Source organism: Sander lucioperca, chromosome 15 (genome assembly GCF_008315115.2).
Source record: "Sander lucioperca isolate FBNREF2018 chromosome 15, SLUC_FBN_1.2, whole genome shotgun sequence".
Taxonomy (NCBI): Eukaryota; Metazoa; Chordata; class Actinopteri; order Perciformes; family Percidae; genus Sander; species Sander lucioperca.
Genome location: NC_050187.1, coordinates 12996263 through 13021887, shown reverse-complemented (window position 1 = coordinate 13021887; position 25625 = coordinate 12996263). Strand labels below are relative to the sequence as shown.

Here is a 25625-nt window from a genome sequence, read left to right as displayed (position 1 = left end):
GATTTCTCCCCCAATCTATCAGATCCACTGGACTGTGTATTTGCAATATACTGTACAGTATATGTTAGCAACCAGCTGAAGCAGCCATGGCAGTGCTTTCTCTTCCTTGCAGGCTCAGATACTCTTCTGGTCTTCCACTTCTTAAAAGTCCTCACAACTAGGTCAGTAGCTGTTAGCATAATGCAATTCACCTGTAGCGGCTGTACCTGGTGGAGAGCAGATACTTTTTGGAATCCTTTAGCTCTCCTCCAGTGAAGCTCCCAGTTGCTTTAGCTTTAGAGAACATTGTATGCAGTGTTGACAATATTGGCTTACTGCAGTAGTGCATCACAATGTTACCATGGACATTATGCTTATTCATTTTCATTATTTTTAATGACCGACTCCTTTCCTGGAACAGCCCACTGCATATGGACATCTTTGTAGAAGAAGCTTCCTGTCTAGTGGTTGAGCTGCCTTATAGCCATTTAATGGGTGAAAAACTCATTTAACACTAGCTCATAAAAAAAAAAGATTTTTCCAGCATGTTTAGATGAGTTATCTCTTCATTATATTACTGGTTACCAAGCACATTGAAGCATTTACTTCATGATGAAAAAGCCCTAAATGACACCAGTTTGTGAAACCTTTTTAAAGTTTTACACCTTGGAAAGTTTTGTGAAAGGTTAGAAGTGCCAAACATCCGAGTTTAGCTGTGCTGACAGTGCAGACTGGGTTTGTTCTCTCGGTGTGTCACTTAGCTCTTCTCACACCTCAGCCATCAGTAATGCCCATGAAAAAGCAAAAGCAAAGAAGAGCATAAAACAATGTCATCCAGAGTGAGCCTAAGCCTGCCGATTTAACGGGTAATATCCACTTTATGCATAACTGCCAGAGCTGAGATTGAAACTTCTTAACTTCAGCAGCACGGATTTCAAACATTTCACATCTTGTTTTACAGTCTGAGAAAAACATCGCTTGCCCCTCATTGAGTAGTTATTAATTTTGTATGAAAAGTTATTTCAACATTCACTGTTTTCACATTTACACAGGTCTGTGAAGGAAATGTGTGGGAGTGAATTCAACAACATAATGCAGTAGGAGTTCAACAAACAGGGAGGAGGCAATGTGAAAGTAATGGAATCAAACAGAATAATAGGCTTGAATAAAAATGTGTTTCTTCTTTTAATAGTTTAAGCAGATTAGGCAACACATAGCAATGCCAAAGGGGGGGGAAGAGAGGTAAGGATTGCAATTTTAAGTAGGAGTCAGGTTGTAAAAAACCAAAACCAGTTCACCGAAACACGTTTCTGAAAACATTTTAAGCGAGAAATAGGCCATACGGTTGCTGAATCTGTCTTCATTTCAGATAGACAAAGGTTAGTTTGAAAGATTTTCGTCTACTTCTACTGGACAGTCGCGTTGCGTTCAATGGATTAATTTGCATAAAGCTGGGCATCAGCCAGCTTCTTTGACATGCAGCATTTTTTCAAATGCAGCGCTGCCTTCCCGGGATGCTTTGCGGGCGCGTAAGTCGCTTGACGTCACCCATAGGAATAAAGTGGAGCGCGACGCGACAGAAGCGTTGCAGGGCAAGGTGGATCTGCACGGTTAACCTTCAGGGCTTACTGCCAGTAATCAAGTTAGGTTAACGCAGTGCCGTAGTATAAAAAGCAACGTCTGCATAGGGAGGAGGTCCAAGTGGATGGATCATACAAACACAGGATTTTCACACAGGACATAGCTGTTTGTGTCCAGTGTCAAATCAAAGGTCAGTTATTTATAAAGTTATTTTAACTTACATTACGTACGCAAACCTACGTAACTTAAGTTACCTAAATATCTTAAGTAACTAACATCACCCACGTAACTACCGTCACATACGTACGTTACCCAACAAACCTAACCCAAACCATGATCTTTTCCTAAACCTAACTCATTAAATGTGTTGCCTTACCCTACCCTGCATGTTCAAAAATTACGCCAGAGGGTACCTAGAGCGTTAAAAGCGTGATACCAAGGGGTCCTGACTAAGCCATGTGATGAGTTGGGAGTAAGGTTGGGTATCGTTTGGGTTTTTTCCGATACCGGTGCTAAAATGGTACTTTTAAAATGGTGCCGGTGCCTAAACAGTGCCTGAACCGTTGCCTTGTGTTTAATCCAGCTACTAGCTAACGTTAACGTAGCGTCCGTGCAGCGATGCTTCTGAAAAAAAAAAAAAAAAAGTCAGGCACCGAAATTTTCGTTCTTATTCGGTCTCGTTACTACCATTTACGTCGGAACCTGTGCCCTATTTGCACCGCGTTTCGGTACCCAACCCTAGTTGGGAGTGAGAATGTGTTGAACCTGCAAGTTGGTCTTTAAAGAATAAATCTTTTCATAGAAGAGCATTAGTTCCTTTTTTTCAGTATTACATAAAATGAGTTAAAGTTGGCTGAGCACCAGAAAAGAGTTTAGAAAAGTTTCTCAAACCCATTTTCATAATTAATCAATAAGGTTTCCTTTAGAAAATGCCTCTTTTCTTCCATTCAAGTGTTTGTTCTTTGCTAACTTTTGACTATGCCACATTTCTGAATGATGTGGATCAATTCTCTGAGTGAGCCAAACAATAGTGCAATCAGTACTTAGCATTTAAACGAGAGAGCAAGCCTGCCACTCACTCTGCTGACAATTCCCCAGAACCTTTTCCTTGATGGTTTATACTGAATGTTGCACTTTAAAAGAAAAGGGGTTTGTTATTAATGAGGCAGACATGACGGAACTCACTGAGTTCTGCAATATAGCACAGTACCCCGAGGAATTTGCAGGAGCATGAAAGGTACATCTACAGCTGTCTGTTCATTGCTATTGATCTATTACGAATGGGAGCATCTACTTAGGCTGTGATTCTTGCTGAATCTATTGTGCATGCTGCCTTACATATATACAGTTTTTATAATACCTTTCAAAAAGTATACAGGAAGAGCTTTTTCAACCCACATGATGTTGAATACAATTCATATTGGTTTCTTAATGCTGTCAGTATGTCAGTGCATAAACCTGCAGACCTGTACAGAACCCTTTAATGGAAATCTGCATCTACAGCATGTTTAAAGATCTGATTCTGTTTTTCCTCTTCAGAGTAAGACCTGTGAAGAAGTTAGACCAAGTCATAGATCCAAGAACAGAAAAACATGTCTTTGCCCAAAAGCCATCATTTAGAAAGAGTCACTAATGTGCCTTGTGTAATCTAAAGATGTGAATGGCATATCCACTGTACAGTAAAAAAAAAAAAAATAACTTGACTTCTGGGGAGCCTTGGATGTTCTAATATCAGTTATAGCTCCACCGAAGAGACTTCTAACAGATAAGTCTCACATTCCTTGGCTGATCCATTAATTATGAGCCAATCCGAAGACTCCTTTATTTGCCACATTCTTCAGAATCCAGATCCATTCATTATTCAGGAATGTCGCATTTCGTCAAAAAAGCAGTACCAAATTAGAGGAGTAGGGGAGGTATCATTAAAAAGGTATTCATTATTTATGTTGTTATGAAACAATTCCTTAAAATGGCTACATTATTACTTACTGCAGTAGGAAACAGGGACAAAACTATGGTTAAGGTTGAACTTCCCAAAAACTTTATCTAAAATGTTATCTAAAAGTTACACAGTCTAGCTGTGACAAAAAAACTTTTGGCAGAAAAACTTTGTCAAAACCTAAAGATGCACTCTAGGGCTGCAGCTATCGATTATTTTAGGAATCGAGTATTCTACCGATTATTCCATCGTTTAATTTCAGATAAGAAATACATTTGCTTTTTTGAAGAGTAGTAAATACACAAAAGATAATGGTTTCCTTTTAAGAAAAAGCTAGATTTATATTGCTTGAATTGCATTCAATAAAAACTAAACCCATTTAGTTCCATATTACATTCTGTTTTAAAACATTTTCTGAAATGCAAAAACAACACAAATGAAATGATAATAGTAATAATACATAAACATTGTCTTGCAGAACTACAAGTTTCAACCTAACTACAGCTCAGACATAATTTAAGCCTTAACTGTCTTCTTAGAAGGCTTTGTGGCATTTGTAGGAGGCAAAACAAATGAACAGGAAGGTTGGAACAAGAGTTCATGCATTATTCCCTGAGTGCTTTTACAAAGCCAACAGGTTATGACAGTTATTCATGAGAATACACCTCCTTGCAGTAAATGCCTCTCTACAGGTGTGTGTGTGTGTGTGTGTGTGTGTGTGTGTGTGTGTGTGTGTGTGTGTGTGTGTGTGTGTGTGTGTGCATTTAACTATCAAATAACTAATAACAATAATGTAAATGAAGTTCAGGCTTTCACGAATTTACGGCATAATTTCATTTTTTGTGGTTATTTACTTGAGAAAAACTTTCCAGATAGAGTAGGTCAAGACCACACTCTACAATTTACATAAACCCAACAATTCTCCCAAAAACAAGCATTTGGTGTGACAGCTATGAGCTACACTCCCTCTTTTACTAATTCATTACTCCCTATATAATAGACACTCAGCAGTTCACTCTATAGTGAGCAGTAAATTAAGATTTTATACACTCAAAGAAAAAATAAACCTTTTTGTGTTTTAACAAACAACGTCATAGTACTGAAACAGCACTTTTATGAGTTTTGAATGATCTTCTTGTAACTGTAGACTCAGGGAGCTCCGCCATTCTGGTGCTTTTAGACCTGATCGCTGCTTTTGACACGGTGGATCATTGGATTCCCTTCGAGTGCCTAGAACAGTGCGTTGGCATTAAAGGTTATGTCCTGAAATGGTTTGCTTCGTACCTGACAGATAGGAGTTTTTCTGCCCACCTAGGGGATTACTCCCCGACCACGGCACCTCTAACCTGTGGGGTCCCCCAAGGCTCCATTCTGGGCCCTGCTCTTTTCTCACTATATATGTTTCCCATTTTAAGAAACTATATCATAGTTTATAGTTATATATTATAGAAACTAATATTGCTTTTCACTGTTTTGCCGATGATGTGCAAATCTATTTGCCGATAAAAACTACAATTACTGTGAAGATTCTGCGCAGCTTGTGTTAGACTGCTTAAAGGACATAAAATGGATGGCTCTTAACTTTCTCAATTTAAATGAAAGTAAGACTGAGATTCTTATGTGTGGTTGGGTGATCCTCTTGGTGCCTTGGGCCCTTTAGCCTCTCATAGTCGACCTTTTGTCAGGAATCTCAGTGTTATCTTTGACAGTTCGTTTAAATTTGATAAGCAAATTAGTCTAGTGGTCAAATCCACCTTTTTCCAGTTGAGACTGTTGGCAAAGGTGAAGGACTATCTTTCTCCTAAAGACTTCGAGAAAGTTATTCATGCTTTTATTAGGTCTCGACTAGACTACTGCAACTCTTTATACAGGGGGTCATTACTAAATTGGCTCCAGTTAGTACAGAATGCAGCCCCTCGCCTTTTAACTGGTACGGAAACGGGAACATATAACACCTCTCTTGGTCTCTCTTCATTCGTTTCCTGTACGTTTCAGGATAGATTTTAAGAACTTATTGCTTGTCTTCAAGGCTTTAAATGGTTTGGCCCCTTTGAATCTGGCTGAACTTTTACATCGCCATACACTAGTCAGAACACTGAGGTCAACCAACCACTTGCTTTTGGATGTCCCAAAAGCTAGGCTAAAAAAGTAAAGGGGATCGAGCTTTTGCGGTGGGTGCTCCCATCCTCTGGAATAGCCTTCCATTGTATATTCGAGAGGCGCAGACTGTATATACGTTTAAGTCCTTGTTAAAGACGCACCTTTTTACTCTGGCTTTTGGCCCTAGCTGAGTGCGGGTGTCGAATGTCTTTTAATGTGTTTTGTTGTTTCATTTTATTTGTAACTATTTTTACGTGATTATTTTGTATTTGACATTCTGTCTTGTTCAGCACTTTGGTCAACCAGAGTTGTTTAAATGTGTTGTATAAATAAATGTGACATTGACATTGACATTGACATTGACATTGATCCCCAAAACTTTACAGAAGTGCAATACTAAATTGCTGGAGTGGAGTACCCCTTTATCTACACAAGATGTTTGCCAGCAAAACATTTGTAAGCACAGATAAGCCCTTGCAACAAAGCAGCAGCTCTTACAAATATGTTTACCGTGCACAAAGTTACAAGGCTCTTTTTACAACATCTAATCACCATGCTACCGATCCCTATTTCCTGATGTTGCGAACTAATGTAACCACAGGCTCATGACATCTCTATTTAAATACCCATTTGAAAACACTGAGTATGATGGAGTATTATGTGCAATATCTTGAAGGGTATTGCAATGTTAAGTGATATTAGATGTCAGTTGACTGTTGATGCATTAGATCCAGGTTGATTTGACTGTCATAATGGCACTGATCATGCAGAGGCGGGGAGCTGCCCTTGACAGGAAAACAATATGGATGTTTTGAGAAATGACACACACAGCCTTTCCTGAGCACTTTCATCTCTCACATACTGTGCTGAAAGGAAAATATATATTCTATTTCCAATGCAAACAAATGTGTTATTGTCATTGTAATTGTTAACAGTGTTGGGAGTAACGCGTTACAAAAGTAACGCAATTACAGTAATGTATTCCTTTTTGCTGTAACGCAGTAATATAACGCATTACTAATTAAATTTCGGTAATATTATACTCGTTACAATCTCAGTAACGCGAGTTACAACGCATTTTAACGCAACATTTAGTGGTGCATTGTTTTTTTTTAGAATTCACCAACACCGCGACACATTTCTTTACAGGAAAAAAAAAAAAGCCGTATTATTTTCCTGTCGCTGTATTCGATGGTTGAGATGACTGCAGAGACAAATACATTTGCGAGATGGATATTATTTTCAGGAGTTATTACGCTGCGTTGAAGTGAGCTGTCCTGTTTCTGTTCCCGTGGTCAGAACCAGAGACGGTACGGACAGCATGTATGTCCCAACAGGTGACGGTACGTCAGCGGCTGACAGATATAAACATGTCGGGAATTAATGTTGAGGCTTGCTACACGTAAATATCATTGCATTTTTATCAGCCGTGGAGAGTAACTATGCTTGTAGTGGAATGGCTTCGAATGACGACCAAAAACGCTTGTCTTTTACTGTGACCATTTACTGTTCAATATGTTGCAGTTTTACAAACAAGAAAGTGAACAACTTGAGCCTGACGGACATGTTGCATCTCAGTAAGCTAGCAAGAGTAGGCTACACAACAGACAATTTCCGTGTAGCCTACTTCAAAATAAAAGCACTTCCTGTGACGGTTCGCAGTAAAACTAAATTACTGTTAAATAAGGTTGTGTAGGCTACCTTTTCACAAATCAGCTGTAAATCCAGTACTGTAAATAATGTTAATAGTGAGTTTTAATCACACTATAATTGAACATTTCCTTTAGAGTGTTTTAACCTAAACAACATGAATTTCTTATTGAAGTGCTATAAACAAACATTTTACAACAATGCCGTACTTTTAATTGAGTATTTTCATTTTCTCCTACTTGCCTATTATACGTTTTACTTATCTATTTTGTATAGCTTTAGTTACTTTGCATATTTATATTAATTATACAAAATTTGAATAATCTATGATGTATTAAAGTGGATAAAGAGGAGACTTTATTGATCCAGTGGTGAAATTCACAAGCTAGCTGCCAAATCAAACTTCCCCTGTTATTTTGGTGAAAGTAACTCAAAAGTAATGCAAAAGTAGTGTAACGCATTACAATTCAGAGACAGTAATATTGTAATATAACTAATTACTCTCAAATGACAGTAACTAGTAATCTATAATGTATTACATTTTGGAAGTAACTTGCCCAACACTGATTGTTAATCGTTCTGCAATGCTGAACAAGACCTGTATTTTGTGCATAATTTACCTCAATAGGATACATCATCTCACAACACATGGGTTCTTGTAAGGTTTCATTGTGAGGGTTGCTCAGGAAGAACAATGTCTGTCTGTGTAATTGCTTCTATGTGGGTGTTTTACTGTTGTGTGAGTGCTCAATATGCCTTGAAACTACAATATCTACAATACCTGCAGGAGCATAGACTCTCAAGAAATATTATGTCATTTTAACAATTCACTGTCAACCCCTAATAAAGCATAAGTGATATAGGTGCAGAAAGACTTTGGGACAATTATTTGGAAACACTGACCAAATCGAAAGACATTAAGTCTAAAACACTGTCAAATGAAATTAAATACTTCCATTTTATGAATTACATTACCTAATGGATCAGAGTGTGACATGTGAGGTGAAACCAGGATATTTCAGGTTGTACACGATTCTCCCAGCAGGGCAACTTTCTCCACTTGTTACAGAAGTGGCTGCTGCAGCACTCCTGGGGTCTGATTGAATAGGCTACCACCAGACATCACACATCACACCGTTTTCTATCAGCCGAAGAGGGCAGATGTCTGAGAGTAACGACCTTATTGATCTGTGGTGTCTTTGTCTTGCTATTAACCAGGGACCATTTTTAACAAGGGCACGAGGCTTAAAAGCCTGCATGAAAACATTCAGCGATTCAATTTTCAGCCCTTTGAAATAACTGAATTTATTTCAAACCAAATTATCTGCAGTTTTGATGTAATGCATTGGGAGCATGTGGTCATTTTGCCAAAATCAAGTTAACTGGTCTACTCTAATAAGTGACTAAACATACCCACTAACAAGACAGTCTACAGCCATGTGGCTGCTCTGTGATGCTGTAGCCTATGCTTAGGCATAGGGGTTCCTTAAGCTAAATGCTAACGTCAACATGCTCTCATGCTGATGTTTAGCAGGTAGGCTATCATGTTTACCACGTTCCCCATCATCGTTAAGTGTTTTAGCACAGTGCTAAGCACTCAACTGAAGTACAGCTGAGGCTGATGGTTACAATACTTTAAACCAATGTATTGGAAAATATAAAACTTCAACATCAGCATGCCCACATGATTAGAGTAGCAGCTAATATTTATGAGGTGCACCACCTTAGTCAGACATATTTCAATGTCAGAAGAGGCAAACCAGGCAAATGGGGCCCCCAAAACATTTTGGGAAAAAGGGGCCCCTGATGGCCACTCATTTTGGCACATTTTGCAATGACAATTATAAACCCCCTTAAACCTCCCCTATAAGGGCCCCCTCTTAGGGCTTTTTCTAGCTGTGCAATGTGCTAAGAATACCAGCTGTTTCAGAATGTGTGAGTGTGTTACAGAGTTCTATTAAGCATTATTGTGTTGATATAGCCTAGAAATCTAGACGCACCCTAGCAGCAGCAAATGTAATTTGCTGCCAGGGGGTTTAGCAACTCTCCGTTGGCTTGCGAGCCGGAAAAACCAAACTCTGGCTGGGCCAATCACATCGTGTATAGAGTCGGTGGGCAGGTTTATGGCTGCTGCTGCTGGGAACAGCGGTCTTTCGAATCGGCTTTGGCTACGACTCTGGAAGACTTGGAGTTAAGCTTTTCTTTGAGAAAAGAACAAAAAACGGCACTGAAGTAATTCTTTAAAAAAAAGGAGCGCTACCGCAGGTAAAACCTATCAACTAGCTCTGCTACCGTCTTCATTGCTCTGCTTGGTTGTAGCGCTGTCCTGTTGCATGCAGAGAGAATTTTAAAGACAACCGTTTATCCCGCCCTTCGGATTGAGCCCTGTTAATGGTGAGTTCAACTCTTGATGTGGGTCTGGCTTGTCAGGCTAGTGTTGATATTGTGTTAATCTGATTTGTTACATATGTACATGCTACTCCTGTTGTTACATATTGCCTCATTCTTTGTTATAAGTAAATAATAAGTAAATACTCAGATGTTTAGAAATTTCAGAAATTTCCTATAACTTTGGCTGCACAATGGGGACCCCAAGAGTCTAGGATCACCACTGGGAATTGCATTAGTTTTGCATATATTTTGGTATACACACACACACACACACACACACACACACTCAACTGCCTCAGTAGCACTGTAAAATCTGACAGCAGATCCATTGAAGCATAAATTCATTGGACTGAACTTGGGATACAGCTCAGTCAAAGGTCTGTGGATGCATTATGTCAGATTGTTCATTTGCATATAATAAGGAATAATGTAGAAATACTTATGCTAATAGTTCCCATCACAGGAACAAATTAGGCTCCAACGATCACACTTTGACAAGATATATTAGGCTCCTTTGTTTTCTTCACGGACAAATTCCACACAGCTGCAGTCCTTTATTGTACATAAAGTATATGAACAGCAAAACACAGCTCAAAGAGTTCTCAAGGCCAGACATGCTTATTCATAGAAAACAGTCTTTTCTCACAAATGGAACTGGCATGCCATGAACAAAGATTCATAAGTCTTACACTCTTTTTTTTCTTCAGACATCTATTCATTATAATTGGTAATATAATATATATTTCATAATTCTTGTTTTTTTACTTTTATCCCTTCAGTCCATGGGAAGGTGAAATGAAAGAATCCACAGAACAACAAGCACTGGTTGCCCTTGAGCATATGATTTAAAAAGAAAAGAAATATGTACTCTAATATAATAGTTTTTTCTCTGTAGAAAATGATTGAACTTTCATGTCAAAATGACGCATTCACCATTTGAAAAAAAGTGACACCTACTGCTAAAAAAGTATCTATAGCACCAAATTAAAACAAATCATGGAATGATTTGAAGGCAAACGTACATCCATTGTGGATAAAGCGAAAATACTGTTAACAGCCATGACTCCTGAACAACATTTTTTCCAATATACGCTGCACCATCTAATAGGATAATACTAAAATGACATACAATACATAATGAAGTACAAACATCAGGCCGCCGAGTCAGGTGAATGCAGGTCTATAGAACACAATGCATCTGTGTCACAATCATTTCATCCCCAAATCTGTCTCAAGGTGTCAAAATCTCACAGTCACAGATCTCCAGGCCGGTGCTGCTGAAAGACATGTGGAACCAGCCAGGAGGTTACAAGTTTCTCTCCAATCAACTCTCCCATCACAGAGTCTGATGTGCATAACCAGCACCTTTTTCCTTTCTGGTGAAGGGTTCATTCTGTGTAAAGTAATTTGTATTGCATCCGTGCGGGACAGGCTTTATCAACATCTGAACGCAAACGCTCACAGAAGCTGCCAATGGGTTGCATTAGTGATACAGTTACTGATTTGAGTAAATTATGTTTAATAAAAGAATTTTGAACAGAGAGAAGTTTTCTTTGTCTGTTTAAGCAAACAGCAGCTGAAGGTGCGGCTGTTTCACATAAAATCGTGTGGTCTTTTGACAGTGGAGACAAATGTACAAATAGGCTTGACTAACATTCTGACAAGATAATAAAATAACAAAATAACCTTCTACATTTGGTTTGCTGCTTGTTTCATATCATGCCGTTTTGATGTGCTACGTCCTGTTTTTTCCCCCTTCACTTTTTCAGTGCAAATATATAATTGTCGCCTTCCTATGTAGCTTGGTTGGGCAATAGAGGTAAACTGAGATTGCACCTTCCCATTTATGTCACAGCAATGGCAAAAAAAGTCATAGTAACCAAGGCAACAAAATGATCCATCCTTTCAGACAAAACTTGTAAGAGGCTACAAATTGCTTTGTTGATAGGGAACCAGTAATCTGGCTGTGCGTCATATTGTTTAATAAAGCATAACAGGTCGCATACAACCCAAGCAGGAAAAAAACCTACAAATCTTTGGTGTCTGTTGGTTTGTTTCAACGTGATGTCCCTAAATTAAGGCTGGAAATTTTCATAAATAATGGAACACTAATGGATGAATAATACATCACCATCACTGCCCCGGGTTCAGGCCTGTCGTCTCCTGAATGCTAGATTGTCTATCTGTAGGGCTACAGTGGGCTGAAAGCCATTTGCAATGCTCAGTCAATCCGTGGAGCACCTCATACAGTCCTAATGCGCTCATAAGCAGCCGTGGCTGACCTTCCTTAATGAGGATTAATGCAGGATCAGATTTGAGTTTGTGCCTGTCCAGACACACTTTCACCACGTCATTCCCACCCGCCTGTACTAGAGTGCACTCATTGAGCTGCCTTCACTGAAATGCAGGGATTGTGGAAAATAAAGTTGGATGGTGACAAGGAGAGAAGAGAAGAGGGGAAGTGGTGATATGTAGGACTGCACTGGAAAACTATACAAGCCCCCAAGAGAATGGGGAGAAACGGAATAACAAAAAATGGGTGAGTGCAGAAGAGTAAAATTAGGTAACATTGAATACTTGGTTCTTACTTGGTACAAGTAGGTTCTATATCTAGCATTATGTTGCAAAAATCACTAAAAGCAGTGCCCAAGTCCTTGGATTTTAAATGAATTGCAGCATCGTAATTTGTTTCATAGTGTGACATACAACATACAATAATCTAATAGTTTAACTGGTTTGATTTCATGGTTTGATTGCTGTGACATTTTAGGGGATTTCTCGGAGTCTCCCCAACCTGCTGTTCCAATCCTTTAACAGCCAAACAATAAATATACTCCAGCATGAAACAACCTGCCAACCACATTTCTCATTAAGCCAAAACAATCCCAGCAAAAACTAGCAATGTTTTCATCTTCCTTCACAGCCATTAGTAAGACTTTTTTTTCTCTGGTTTTCAACATGATTTTCTCTCTTCCCTCTCAGCGGTGATGTCCCATATTCGTAGATAAATCTAAATATAGACTTTCACGGCTGCTGAGCAAGATCCAGATATATTATAATAATAATAAAAAACAAAACAAACGGAAAAAAAAATGTAGGTGTCACCGAGACAGGGTGCAACAGTATGGAGATGGGTGAGGTGTATTATTGTCCACTGGAATGTATAGAAGAGCCAGTCAGTCACTGGGAATGGGGAGGTGGGTTCAGTGGCTTGGTGAGGGTGTTGGGGGAAGTCTCGGTGGTGGACACTAGTCATACTGGCCCTTCAGTCAAGCCCTCCAGGGGAAGGGTGGTGGCATTGTCAGTGGGCAGCGGGTCGTCCTGGGGATGCGAGGGCGTATGGGCGGCAGCAGCCAGACTGGCATAAGGCAGGTGGCAGTCCGTGTGCAGAAAGGGTGGATAGTGCTGGCGATAGCAGATGTACGCAAACAGCAACCCGATCACTCCTCCAACAAAGGCGTCTGCAAAGTCACACAAACACATATATTTTAAGGGATGCATATATAGTTAAATTTAGCCTATGCGGAGGAAGAAAAATAACACCTGCTCTTGGAATGAGCACAATTGATTAGGAATTACTGCACTGTACTGTATGTGCAATAGTGTTCCAGTGAGCATTTATCATTCCTGGCTAGTTTAGAGCATGATGAAAGTAAACTGAAAGGCAAAGCGATGATTCTGTTCTTGCCTCTGGACAGGCTGTCTCTGTCATTTTGTCATCTCTGCTGAACAGTTTGGAATTATACCTGCCCCCCCCTTTAAGCTATAATACATCATATAATATCACACTGCCATGCTGAATATTAAGGCTATATTGCTGGGTATAGATCAATATGACATGGCCAGCTGGTGGCTGGAACAGCTGAAGTAGAGGATTCCATAATATCAAAAGTGGTATTTCTCCATATAGCGCTCACCGTACTCCCTTTATTTTCTCCTTCTGGGTGAAATGAAATATAATATACTTTCGATTTCCACCATTCGTAAACTATACAATGCATGAGCTTGCTCTGTGAATGTTTCATCGACTGCTGTCAACTGAATTTAATAGACTGTGACTTGATGCAATATATCAGTTTGGTGGCCTCATTGACAGAAACCCAGCCTCTCCCCCCGGATGACAGACCGAACCCACCTCCAAAGTGCGAAAAGGGATGGTAAGAATATAATCCATCAAACATGGCTCAGCAGCCATAGCTAATGGGAGCTCCCATCTTATGTTTACACTGAGTGCAGATTGGGGCCCCCTTGAGTTTAATGGGCTGCACCATTGCTGCTTACTTACAGTCTGCCAAGGAGAGGGAGGAGAAAAAGTATGTGTAGAGCCAAGACATGCTATGAGGACTCAGAAAGTGGTTGGCTTGCCTGTAACTGCTCTATGTGTTGTACACCCTCGTTGTTAAAAGAGTTGTCTGTTTTGTTGCTGCCCTGCTCCCCATGAACATATGGCTTTCTAAAACTAATTAACACCATACGACAGAGCTGTCATCATACCACATATGCTCTCCCACACCCCAACCACATATGCATTCCCTCTGTCCCCCCAAGTCTCCTTCCAGTTCTTCCAGACAAGAAATGCAAAAACTCAAGCTTGTAGTTATAATATTCTTTCCAGGCTGCTAAATTAAATGCCACCTCACTGTCATCTCAGGCACTTTTCAGGAAATCAAAATGCTATAGCAGACAAAAAACAGCATTTTAACCAACACAATTTTCAGTCTGTGGGGCAAAAAAGCAAGCTGCCCAGCCTGATTTACTGTACGGTTTATTTTAGCCTTTCCTTGATTCCTTGATCAGCCATTCTGATACATGTTTAAATTACAGCAGCACAGCTGTATGAAATGAGCATCACCCTGAGTTTGACTTATAAATGATCTGTATAATAATTATAAAAACGCCTTGAGCCAGGTGTGATTGAAAAAGACTTCCGCACAGCAATCCTTCTCGGGCTGACACAAGCAGATATAACACTATGTAAGTTTTTAACAAAGCAGCATTTTTGGTGAAATTAATTCTGATTAATACAGGAAAATCCTATTCATGTGTCCCATGTCTGAGCTGTTAGGCGGACCTTGCCAGTGGTGTTTGTAGTCGCAGGTCCGGGACAGTGCAATCATCATAGCGCTGTAGAGAGGCAGCACCATGGCACAGAGACGCCAGCTACGCCCTCGACCTTGATCCGTAAAACACTGCAGCTTCCCCGCCAGGTAGAAGGAGGTGAAGCCGAGTCCGGAGAATGCAACTAGCAAGCAGAGAAGTGGGCAGACAAAGAGAAAGAAGAGAAGAGGGTCAACATTGAAATTTACCTACAGCATTCACATAAACTCTGCTCTTGTATATCAGCGAAGACATAAACTGTGACCATGTATCAATGGAATTTCTTGTAAAAGTCAATTACACTGCATGAGGGACAAGTGTGCAACAGTTAGTGCAACATAATGAAACCAACAATGAAATGGACAGCTATTGTGCAATGACAAAGCATTTTAGACAGAACAAGGTAACAAAGAAGGCAGATGGCAGATTGCAGCCTGTCCACTGCCAACCACTCGCAGGTAAGCTCGCTAAGGAATGAAACTTCAGTCTGTTAGAAAAAATGCCTCCATACTAAATCACTGTGTGCGACAGGTGACTAAGAGCAGGTGAAGACAAACAGATATCCACATCTACACAGCTATTAAGCACAACCAAAACACTGATGGAGACTTATCAAGCGATGTGATGCGAGTTTGAATGTGGTGTCAGTGTGCATCCTTGAGCCAATACACAGTACAAAATAAGATTCCTAAAGACTGGTTGCTATGCAAACACTGTCGAACTGAGATAAGAGAGGAGACTATGTCAGTCCCAAATTACACCACATCACACCTCCTCTGCACTGGCCCACCAATAGCCTGAGAGTCTGAGGTCGCAGTGAAAGCTAAGCTGCTGGTAGTGCTGTGCTGATAGAGGTCTTAATTGATGGTGGTTAGTGTAAGAGAAACAGCAGAGGTCTAATTGCATGAATTGAAAGGTTGTGCTGAGAGAGGGTCATTAGTTTACTGCTGCAGCGGGCCAAACAGCACCCATCAGCACCCATCAGCTGCCCATTTGTCACTCAACCCACAAACTGGCCAGGAATACTTAGGACACCAGGGCACATGTGTAGCCTGTAGAGAGAGAGAGAACGGATTGTGTGAAGAAAGGGCAGAGGCAGAAAGCCCAGCTGAGTCAGTGGCTGTCCTGCTGCCAGGGAGTAGGAGTTGGCTCTATTACAAGAGCTCAGCAATTTCCATCGGGCAATTGAGACCAATGTATTGGATGGCTGGTATGGGCTGATATTGGGTTGGAAATTATGGATGTAATGTAGTTTGCTTGGTTGCATTTAAAAAAATGACTCCTATATTGAATACTTTAACAGAACTGAATCTAATATGGAACTTTGGTTGGATTCCACATGGTATGTGTGGTGCACTGTGTTTTCTTGATGTCGCAGCCTTCATATCCAAGTTAATGATTTTTCAAGGATTTCACTCACATACCAAGTGTTAACCTGATGGTGGTGCTCGAGGAAAATTCCGGGCATCGTCAAAGTCAGTAGGCGTCATCGTCTGGTAACCATGAATGTCTGGGCAGAATGTCATGGCAATTCACCCATATTGTTAACATGGCCTCGAATTGGCCCAACTTAAATAAATGGATCCTGTATTGCTGAGTGTACGTGCCAATTGGGTGGCCTATACAATCTCATTACTAGAAACCATATGGTGGTTAAGGTGGCAAGATTAAATTTGGCCAACGGGTCCCCTTTTAAGAGCTTAAGCTTTAAAGCGGACCAGTAGTTCATAGAATTTTGGAAACTGAATTCACCCAGGGCTAGATTAACCAAGTTAATACATTCTGCCAATTATATCAATCCATGTGGAGAGGATACAATATGTTAAAAATTAATTGACACCCTGTGCTATATAAAATCCACAAAGTATGCCACATCAGTTCAACAGACAACAACACATTACTTTCATGCTTTCTGGCTCAGTTCATCAGTCCAGTTCTGTTCAGAGGTCATGAACAATCCATCGAGACTCGCAGCCTCAGCATCCCTCGGGGCCCATACATCTCACTTCTGGGCGACCTCTCCACTTTTCCAATCACACAGAAGCTCACACCATTCATTTTAATAGCTCTAACCATTGCTTAGATGATTACATTACTCATTTGAATAGACAGAACTAAATTATCCATGAACGAGTAAATCTGACTAAACACGTTAACTGTGGAAAACCCCACAGCACTTTTACATGAGAAAATCACACATTTTCAAAACACTGGTCGTCTAAGTTTCTATCAAGCTGCCGATCCACCAGAGCAGAGATCAAAACATGTATTTCCTTATCGCAATATGCAATGTCATCTGCATTATTTGAACAATACATAGCTTATTCTGGTTTCTTACTTGTTTTTTTTTCTCTTGTCCCGTATTAATCAAATCCATCTCCCAAATTCAATTTATTTCTAAACACAGTGCACACAACAAAGCTGGGGATCCAGTAGAGACCCAGTTTACCACTATTACTTGTTGTAATTATTCATTCAGAGTGATACAGGCTGGAGCTTATCCAAGAATGCTTTGAAAACAAAGCAAGGCATAGGAAACATGGTGGACAGGTCAACAAACTCTCAGAGGGTGTTTTTGGTTATTAGACATTGTAGGTATCAGGCTCCAAAATTGTGCTAATGGTCCATTTAAAACCTATGTGTCTCTTTTTTAAGTATTGGGCTTTTATGGCAATTTAATCTAAGTGGTAATAAAGACAGAAACAACAAATATGAAGTGCACATTATTCTGCTGACTAGTCTGTTGGTCTGTTGACTAGTTTAAAATTGTAACAAAACACTGTATGAATAGATTTAATGAAACTAAGCAAAATTGTGTGTTTTAAAAAGGTAAGGAAAATGGTTCACGGCAGCAGTAAATGTGCATGTTTTATTTCCATACTGCATACAGACAATATGTTTGCAGACACAGTGAGTCAACATCTTGAGGACTACACTAACAGTAATGCTTCAGGGATATGCATAATACATGAGTGGGGACAGTGAGTGTGTGTCCCTCACACACATCTACATGCGCACATAAACACATTTCTCCATTTAAAATTAGCATAATTAACTAAGCCAAAACATTTTCAGCAGTAGGGTGACACAATGAATACTAGGTGTACCCAGCAACCACTGAAGGATGCTCCCCAAGAGGCAGCAGGGGACCCTGAAAGGCCAGAGGATAGAGAGGACGCTAACAAAAGGAAAAACATCTTGGTAATAAATCCGCTTCGTGCAATTAAAAAGCCTTGATGAGTAATCCCCCCTAGACAAAACAAAGATGCCTAATTAGAGTGATGAGTGCAGTGCGATTGCTTCATCATCTTCAAACAAGCACAGGTTTGTTCAGAGGATGCAAGTGAAGAAGAAGTCTGAATGCACTTTTTTAGAGAGCACATGGAGGTGATTTCTGTAAACAAGGTATAATTGAGAATTTCAGAACAATATGTGATAAGTATCAACACAGTAATTCCATGTGTATGTAGGTGTATCATGAAGGCATATCAAACCAGTATGAAAACATTAACAATCCTCTATGTGACACCCGAACTGAGACCCCCGTTTTCAAGTGGACCAGAGTTAGAATGAGCTTTCTCACCACCCCAAACGAACTGGACTATGCGACGAAACGCTCCAGTGTTTGGTTTAAATGCACCAAACAGCTTAGATGTGAAAGCCCCATACAAGTATGTTTGAGCTCAGTATGACTTCATTTTGTGTGTAAGTATGGTAGCGATGGAAGGGGTCAGTTGTGAGGGAGGTTGGCTGGGTGACAACTGGGTAGAACCTCATACAAAATGGTCTAAATGCGTAATGCGATGAGGGAAGAAGCATGAAGGAATGGGTGGTAAGAGGAGAAGTACCCCAGACTGTATGTGAAAAAAGGAAGCCACAGTAAATGAAGAGGTGTTCTGTTGAACCTGTTATGATTTTTGACAAGTGAACACAGAGGATAACTTTCAAAGTAGATCAGTGCTCTTTCAAAGTACAGGGTTTGGCTGTAGATTCAAAGAGTGGAGTCATGCTCTGGTCAATGCCTCTGCATAGTCTAATAGTGATAATAATAGCAGTCTCTTTACCTTCCTCCCCAGTATTTCTGTTAAAATATATATCATTGAACTACCAGACCACACGCAGACACAAACTGTCAACCAATTCTGAAAGAAGCAGTTCTGTTTTCCATCTTCCAGCCATCTTCCTTCTCTCTCATTTCGGATTTGACTTTTGACCCCTGCAAAAACCTGTGAGACACCCCTCTGCCTCCCATCAGAAGTGATGCATATTAACCACCCACTGGGCTCTGAATCTATTTCACCCATTGACATACAAAAGCCCAACAGGAACTCATTATTAGCTGTATAATTGCGGTAGCACTCCAACACAAGCTGATTCTCAACCTCTTCAGACACTCCAGACGGACTGAAGTGTTCCTAAGTGAGTTATAGTAAACATATGAGAGCACACTTTGCAGGAGTGTCATTCTCTCTAGATACTGAACTAATTTGATGGACATTCCAATCAAATGCAAGAGCTTTTATCAGTGAGCCATAGGCTCAATCACCATTGTGTTGGATAGGGACTTAACAGACATGTATTTAAAGGAAATCTTCAAGATTATTACTTTAAATACAGGAAGATGTGTTCAAATGAAAGAAGCAATGTGGAGATTCAAAGATGTGATTTTACAGGATTCACTGTTTTAATCATATCTAATGGCTTAATATGCACAGGAAGAGATGTGAGATGAATATGAATAAGAAGGGGACAAGCTACAGCTAATGATTCAGGGCCTGCTTGCTTTGCAGCCGTGTTGGTGCAGTGGGTTCAGGGGAGTTAGTATTCATCTGTTTGTTTTTCTCTTTCTGGGACCTGTCTACTCCAATGAATGCTACTTTGCAATGAGGTGAAGAAAATAATTAAATCACAGAGAACCTGTGCAGCTTTAAAAACTTTGAAATGCAATAATAGTTTGAGTTTCTATTTTTTTTTTTAAATAGCTGTCATCAAACACTAAAGCCGAGTGCATATTTATATTTTTGTCCTGGCTGATTTTGATGGATTAGTTTGGGTTTTATTTTTACCATGCAGAGTCTCTGCATGCAAAACTGTTTAGTTTACCTATAGTCTGTGTCTCAGGCTTCATACCAGCCAGAAGTAGTGTTGCAATACATCCAAATGCCACTTTTGCTATCAGTCTGCCCCATGGTCTGCCCCTATTCCCTGTCCATTGCCAGATTCGCCTGGGTAAAAGCTCTGTAACGTATGCATGGTCCAACAAGCAGTGTCCTGGCGAAAGGGGACACAGACAGGAAATTGGATTTCTTCTGCTCTCTAGACATGCTGGCATACGGGTGCTCCCTGTATCCCCCGTCGCACGGCTCTCTCAATCACTTTCTCACTCACAGCGCAACAACATAAGGCTATTAGAGCTGCTGCGGAGATGGATGTAATCCATACACAGTGCTGCAGTAAATTACAGAGAAATGTCCTCTGCTATTTCTAATGGGACACAGCCAGCACTTCAAAGCATTTCTTTCTTAAAGCATGTGTCTGAGAAGTATATGCAGCTTTAACATTATGCTAAAACATCAATTTAAAACAACACGACATTACATCTTGCCACATTACTGTAACATACAAACAAATGAGTACAAAATGTCCACAGAGCCACAGATTTTTACTTCTTTTCAACAATTAAATGCATCAGTTGGATGCCAACCATTTGTATGTATTTGTATTTACACATTCCTGCAGTACTTCTGGAATTCTGCATAATTACCTTGTTAAATGTGAATGTGCATCCAGGGTGAGAATGTAATAATGTTGTTTTGGATGGATGTAATGGATGTTTTTTTTGGGCATTTTAGGCCTTTAATTGACAGGACAGTTGAAGACATGAAAGGGGAGAGAGAGGGGGGAATGACACGCAGCAAAGGGCCGCAGGTCGGAGTTGAACCCGGGCCCGCTGTGTCGAGGAGTAAACCTCTATATATGGGCGCCCGCTCTACCAACTGTGCTATCTGGGCGCCCTGTAAGAAGGATGTTTGAACAAAAGAAAACAATATACTGTAAATATCAAGCAAGCAACAGTCTGGGCACAGCTCACTGGAGGATATAAAGATATATTTTTTCATTTTGCATAATAGATAGCAAGACGTTCAGTGTAACTCCAGTGTAAACATTTTACTGTTGTTGGACTTTTCTGAGTCACAAGAGCAAGACAGAAAATAAACTTCAAAGCCATGCAGTCACCAGTATGTTTTATCATAGATGTGCCTTTACATGCCTGGTGCACAAAATAATTCAGAGCAGCTATTCAACATCTGTGTGGCCGACACTCCAAGCACACCACTTAACATTCATCTGCTGGACAACAGAAAAACATGTGAATTATTTAACATCCTGCTGAAACTGAAAACAGCTTGGAAAGCAATATGATTACAAAAAAAAAGTCCAGTGTCCCAAATTGGCCTGCACAACTGAACACAGCAGGAAGTCAAATTAAGCTGAAACAGTAGGTGTGCATTCAACACTCAGCTGTACACCAAATGAACAAGATTAAATGTGCTTGACTCAATCAACCAAACCCATGAGCATCTCGACAAGCTGCCTTGGGATGTATAAATCGAATGATAACTCGTCCCTACATGTTGTAATTAACTTTGAAGAGATCATCATGTTGAAATGTGAAGTAAACACCTTCTGCACACATGGGTATTTTTTACTTGGTGAAATGTTGCTCAGAGCGTCGAAATCAAACTGAGTGAATAGCTACAGTTGCATGCAGTTTTAATGCGTCAGTGTATGAGTTCTGATATCTTTTGGCATTGTGTTGCAACTGCTGGATGGTGAACAGCTTGGACTGAAAACTGGTACTCACAGGAGGAATGGCTGCTGGGGAAGCTCTTGCGTCCATCAGAGACTAGATCTGGCTCTCCAGTGCACAGCATCCTCGCATCCCCCTTTACTTGTCCATCTGGGAAACAACGCTGGAAATAATCGGGCCTGGGTCTGAAAATTAAAAAAAACCCCAAAGACGGTTTCTGTGTCGTTGATGGAGATAATTCCATCTACTTGAAAAACAATTCATTGTCCATAAATCTAGTAAGTGAAAGCTGAAAAATGTGATCACACAGAGCATACAGATTAAAGGGATAGTTTGGATATTTTGAAGTGGGGTTATATGAGGTACTTATCCATATTTAGTGTATTACCTACAGTAGATGGCGGTTGGTACACCCCCAGTTTAGAGAAGCAGACAGGAGTACTGACACTTAAGCTAAGCAATGTACCACTGTGGATGGGGGGCAACACAGACAGCAGTAAAACGTATTATAGCCAACTTAAAAAATACCCACCTAAAAAAAAGTCAATATCAGTTTAAGTGTACGCTATATTTCGAATATTTTCACCACTTTATCTTGCTGTTAGACAGTCCTTTCTGACGGGGAACTGAAGACGTTATCTGTGCTCTCTTCAAAGCCACCAGACTAAAACAGTGAATCAAAACTAATCCTTGAAAACTACAAAGTCACAGAATCACACAAACAAACTGACTGATCGAGGCCATCTACAGTAGGTAATACACTGACTATGGATAAGTACTTCAAAATATTCAAACTATCCGTTTAATCTCTAGCATCACTGACAAAGCCTGAATGTTTCAGTTTGTTCAGTATACCTGCCAACAATCAACTTGATAGTATTTGTGAAGACTCCATTCAGGGCGAGGGCCAGGGACACAGCTGGAGAAGGAAGATTGACACACAGTCAAATAAGCATCTTATGTTAAACAGACGAGGTTGACACAGCATTTTGAATATAAGCAGCGTTCATAGAAACTGTGATGCTGTAGTATGTGCAATCCAGGTTCTGGCGGGTTGCCTACTCTTCTGACATAATGTACAAATAAAAAAGCCAATTAGGTTCATGGGAATTTCCCCCTGCAGCTGGACAGATGGCTGTCAGGATAAATGTGTGAAGCCTTTCATACTTTATAAGCAGCAACAGTAGCAAGCAGGTTTTAAGCACAGTGAAAGCTTCACAAACACAGACATTAACTTTCACACACACACACACACACACACACACACACACACACACACACACACACACACACACACACACACACACACAATAGATCTAGTTGAATGTAAATGATCATTCAACAAAGCTAAGGGTCTACAGCCACGCTAGCAGCTTTGTGACGCTACTTTGGCACAATGGTGCTCTGAGCTAAATGCTATTAGCCTTTGTTAAAAAAATGTTTTAACTGAATCCTATATACAACAGGAAGCCAGCAAAGAGGCTTAATAACAGGGGTAATGTGAGACCGTCTATTTGACCTAGTAGGGGGTCTCTACTCTGTCTCTCTTTCAGCTAAGGGTTCATTGGCCTAAAAAACATTGAAGACCCCTGCCCTAGAGGAAAAGTCTGTCACCAAAGTCTTTAGCATTTAAACTCATGTGCACCATGAATGTCTGTACAAGTGGGGGACAAACAGATCAATGGCATACTGACATTGCTATAGACAGATCAAAAAAATAGTCACCAATTGGGAGAAAAGGTATCCCTACCGTGCTGGCAAATGATTGCACCTACTTAGAGCCTATTTAACTGTAAAGCAATAACTGCTTCAGCTCAACTTTGGTAATGGGAAACAGGACTGTTGTTGGTTGACACGTGGGCATTGCACTGTAACTGTGCGTTCATTTAATTAGCTGCGAGGCAATCCACTAGGACTCATCATTAGCCAGAGTTCCTGCCCTCACAGGTTAATCCCAGTAGTCTGCAGGTCAATTGAATGCACCCCACGTTGCCAGAGCTCAAGCATATTATCTTCCTGAGGTGCTGAGAGGAGCAGAGTGTCAATGTTATTTAACAGCTTGTTAAGTTGGCCAAACTCAGGGCAGATCAGATGAAACCCCTAAATGAGGCATGTTCCGTTTGACCAGTTGAAAAATGGGACATTAAACTGCAATGTGTTCCCTGCTTTGTCAGATCCCAGGCCAAACACTTACTGTATAAATCTATTGCTCCAGCTCATACAGTATATAGTCTACTTAGTCTAATGGTCATTTAAGTATTAATTAATATGCCTCCTCCTCCTCCTCGCACCAAACAAACCAGTGTCTGCCGAGTTAGCTGGAAAGGCATAGCTGGTCGAACATATATATCCTCTGACCTTGTAGCATGTGGGGTGCTATATTAGTAATGTGCTATATTGTATATTTCTGCCTTGTGGTTTTGTGCCTCCACTTTAGCCTTGCATCTGCAATTTTTACAGGGTGTGAGAGAAACTGATGTGACCTGCCTTTCTTGCAGCTCGCCACAAGTGCACCTGCTGATACAGCATTCCTCCTCCTCATAATGTATTCCACCAGCGTAAGTCTCTTTGGTCTGTGCTGCATTAGGATTGTGCTTGTGCCTCTGGTCATCAAAATTGGTCACATGCACCTACCCCAGAGTTTGCAATGGTGGTTGCACTAGGGTTCAGTCTCAGGAAATTAGAGACCCATTGAGTAAAGACAGCGTTTCTGCCATTACTTTACCACAATCCTTTGCATTCAACTCATATAGACAGCCCATCTGTTGAGGCTGATTGGAACCCAATCTCTGTACGTCAAAACAATTCTCAGTGACATCCTACTGTCTAAATATTTTATAACAGTGTCTTGATTTTTGATATTCATTATCAAAGCTCTGGTTGAAGTTTTGACAAATTAGACCAGATATGCAGACACCACACAAACTCCTGCTATTAAAATATCTCTCATTGTCTCACCAACTGGAAGATTACTCCCCCGACACACACCAAACAATAAAGCCTCTGCGAGATCTCACATTAAGATGATGAATAATATTGTTCTAGCTTTGAAACCTAAATTAAAAATAATTGCTACAGAATCATTTCTGTGTCATTCTCAGAGCAAAGTCTTTTGGAAAATACAATCAAACTTTCAAAATCTCGACTGATGGATAATCACACAATTAAGCTGCAGGAGTTTGGGAATGATAAATGGTTATTGGACAACTCTACAAAGGGAACATTGTGTCCTTTTTACTCCTAAAGGGAAATAAAGAGGCGTGGATGTGATTGCAGAGTGCACTGTTTCAAACAATAAATGCACAATGTAAGCAAAACCAAGTTCCGTTGGTATTACAAGGGAGAAAATCTAACTAAAAAAACCCTCCCAGCTTAATTATATCTGTTTGAAAATTTGATTTGTGAATTTAGAATTAGACGACCCTTAGGGCCAACTTTAAACCCAATACATTTGCAGGAATACAGGGATTGCTACCTGTCTGTGACTTTAGCTTGAAATGTAAAAATAAATTAGTACAGTTCTTTTTAACTGCACACCCAGCCCAAAAAATGCTTTTATGATCTGTCTTTCTCATTAGGTCTAGAGAAAGCATTAGTTCAAAAGCAATGTTCAAAACTATGATCATGTATCGTGTCAGAATAATGGGCTCCCTTTAAGTCTTTGATCCTCTGAGGGATATTGTTTTCCTCTACGACTAATATAAAGACTTGTAGAAGTGCTTCTCTGCAGGTGGCCTGTTACATACAGCACTGCAATCACTACACTGATCCACTAAGCTACACTCGCTTTACCAGATTCATCACTGTGTGTCTCTTTAACTGGATTTGTGTTATGCTCTTATATGTGCCAAAGCTTCTGGGGGGGGGGGGGGGATCAGTGGCTCAATGGTGTTTTAAGCCCCCAACGTCTCCTTCCAGGAAGCGCTGCAACCATTGACTTCAAAGCACTTAACCCTAATCATAACCATAACCATTGCCTAATCGACTTCCAGGCAGCGCTGCGACCATTGACTTCAAGGCACCTAACCCTAACCTTAACCCTAAACATAACCATAACCATAACCATAACCATTGCCT

General features: G+C 40.3%; 1 protein-coding gene and 1 long non-coding RNA gene across 2 annotated transcripts in view; one reads left to right on the top strand and one right to left on the bottom strand.

Annotated features, from left to right (window-relative positions):
• The first annotated feature begins 1363 nt into the window (after positions 1-1363).
• On the top strand, positions 1364-25476 carry LOC118493242. Its single transcript, XR_004895232.1, has 4 exons — positions 1364-1589; positions 9680-9685; positions 11909-11913; positions 25467-25476. It is a non-coding gene; the product is annotated as an uncharacterized LOC118493242 (long non-coding RNA).
• Positions 10180-25625, bottom strand: part of plpp4 (phospholipid phosphatase 4) — a 48472-nt gene continuing 33026 nt past the window's right edge. The window contains exons 4-7 of the mRNA XM_031284247.2: positions 22404-22467; positions 21603-21733; positions 14712-14882; positions 10180-13101 (exon numbers count right to left, since the gene is read on the bottom strand). Coding sequence (XP_031140107.1) covers positions 12893-13101; positions 14712-14882; positions 21603-21733; positions 22404-22467 — 575 coding nt within the window. The 3' untranslated portion in view covers positions 10180-12892. The remainder of the gene's footprint in view (positions 13102-14711; positions 14883-21602; positions 21734-22403; positions 22468-25625) is intronic.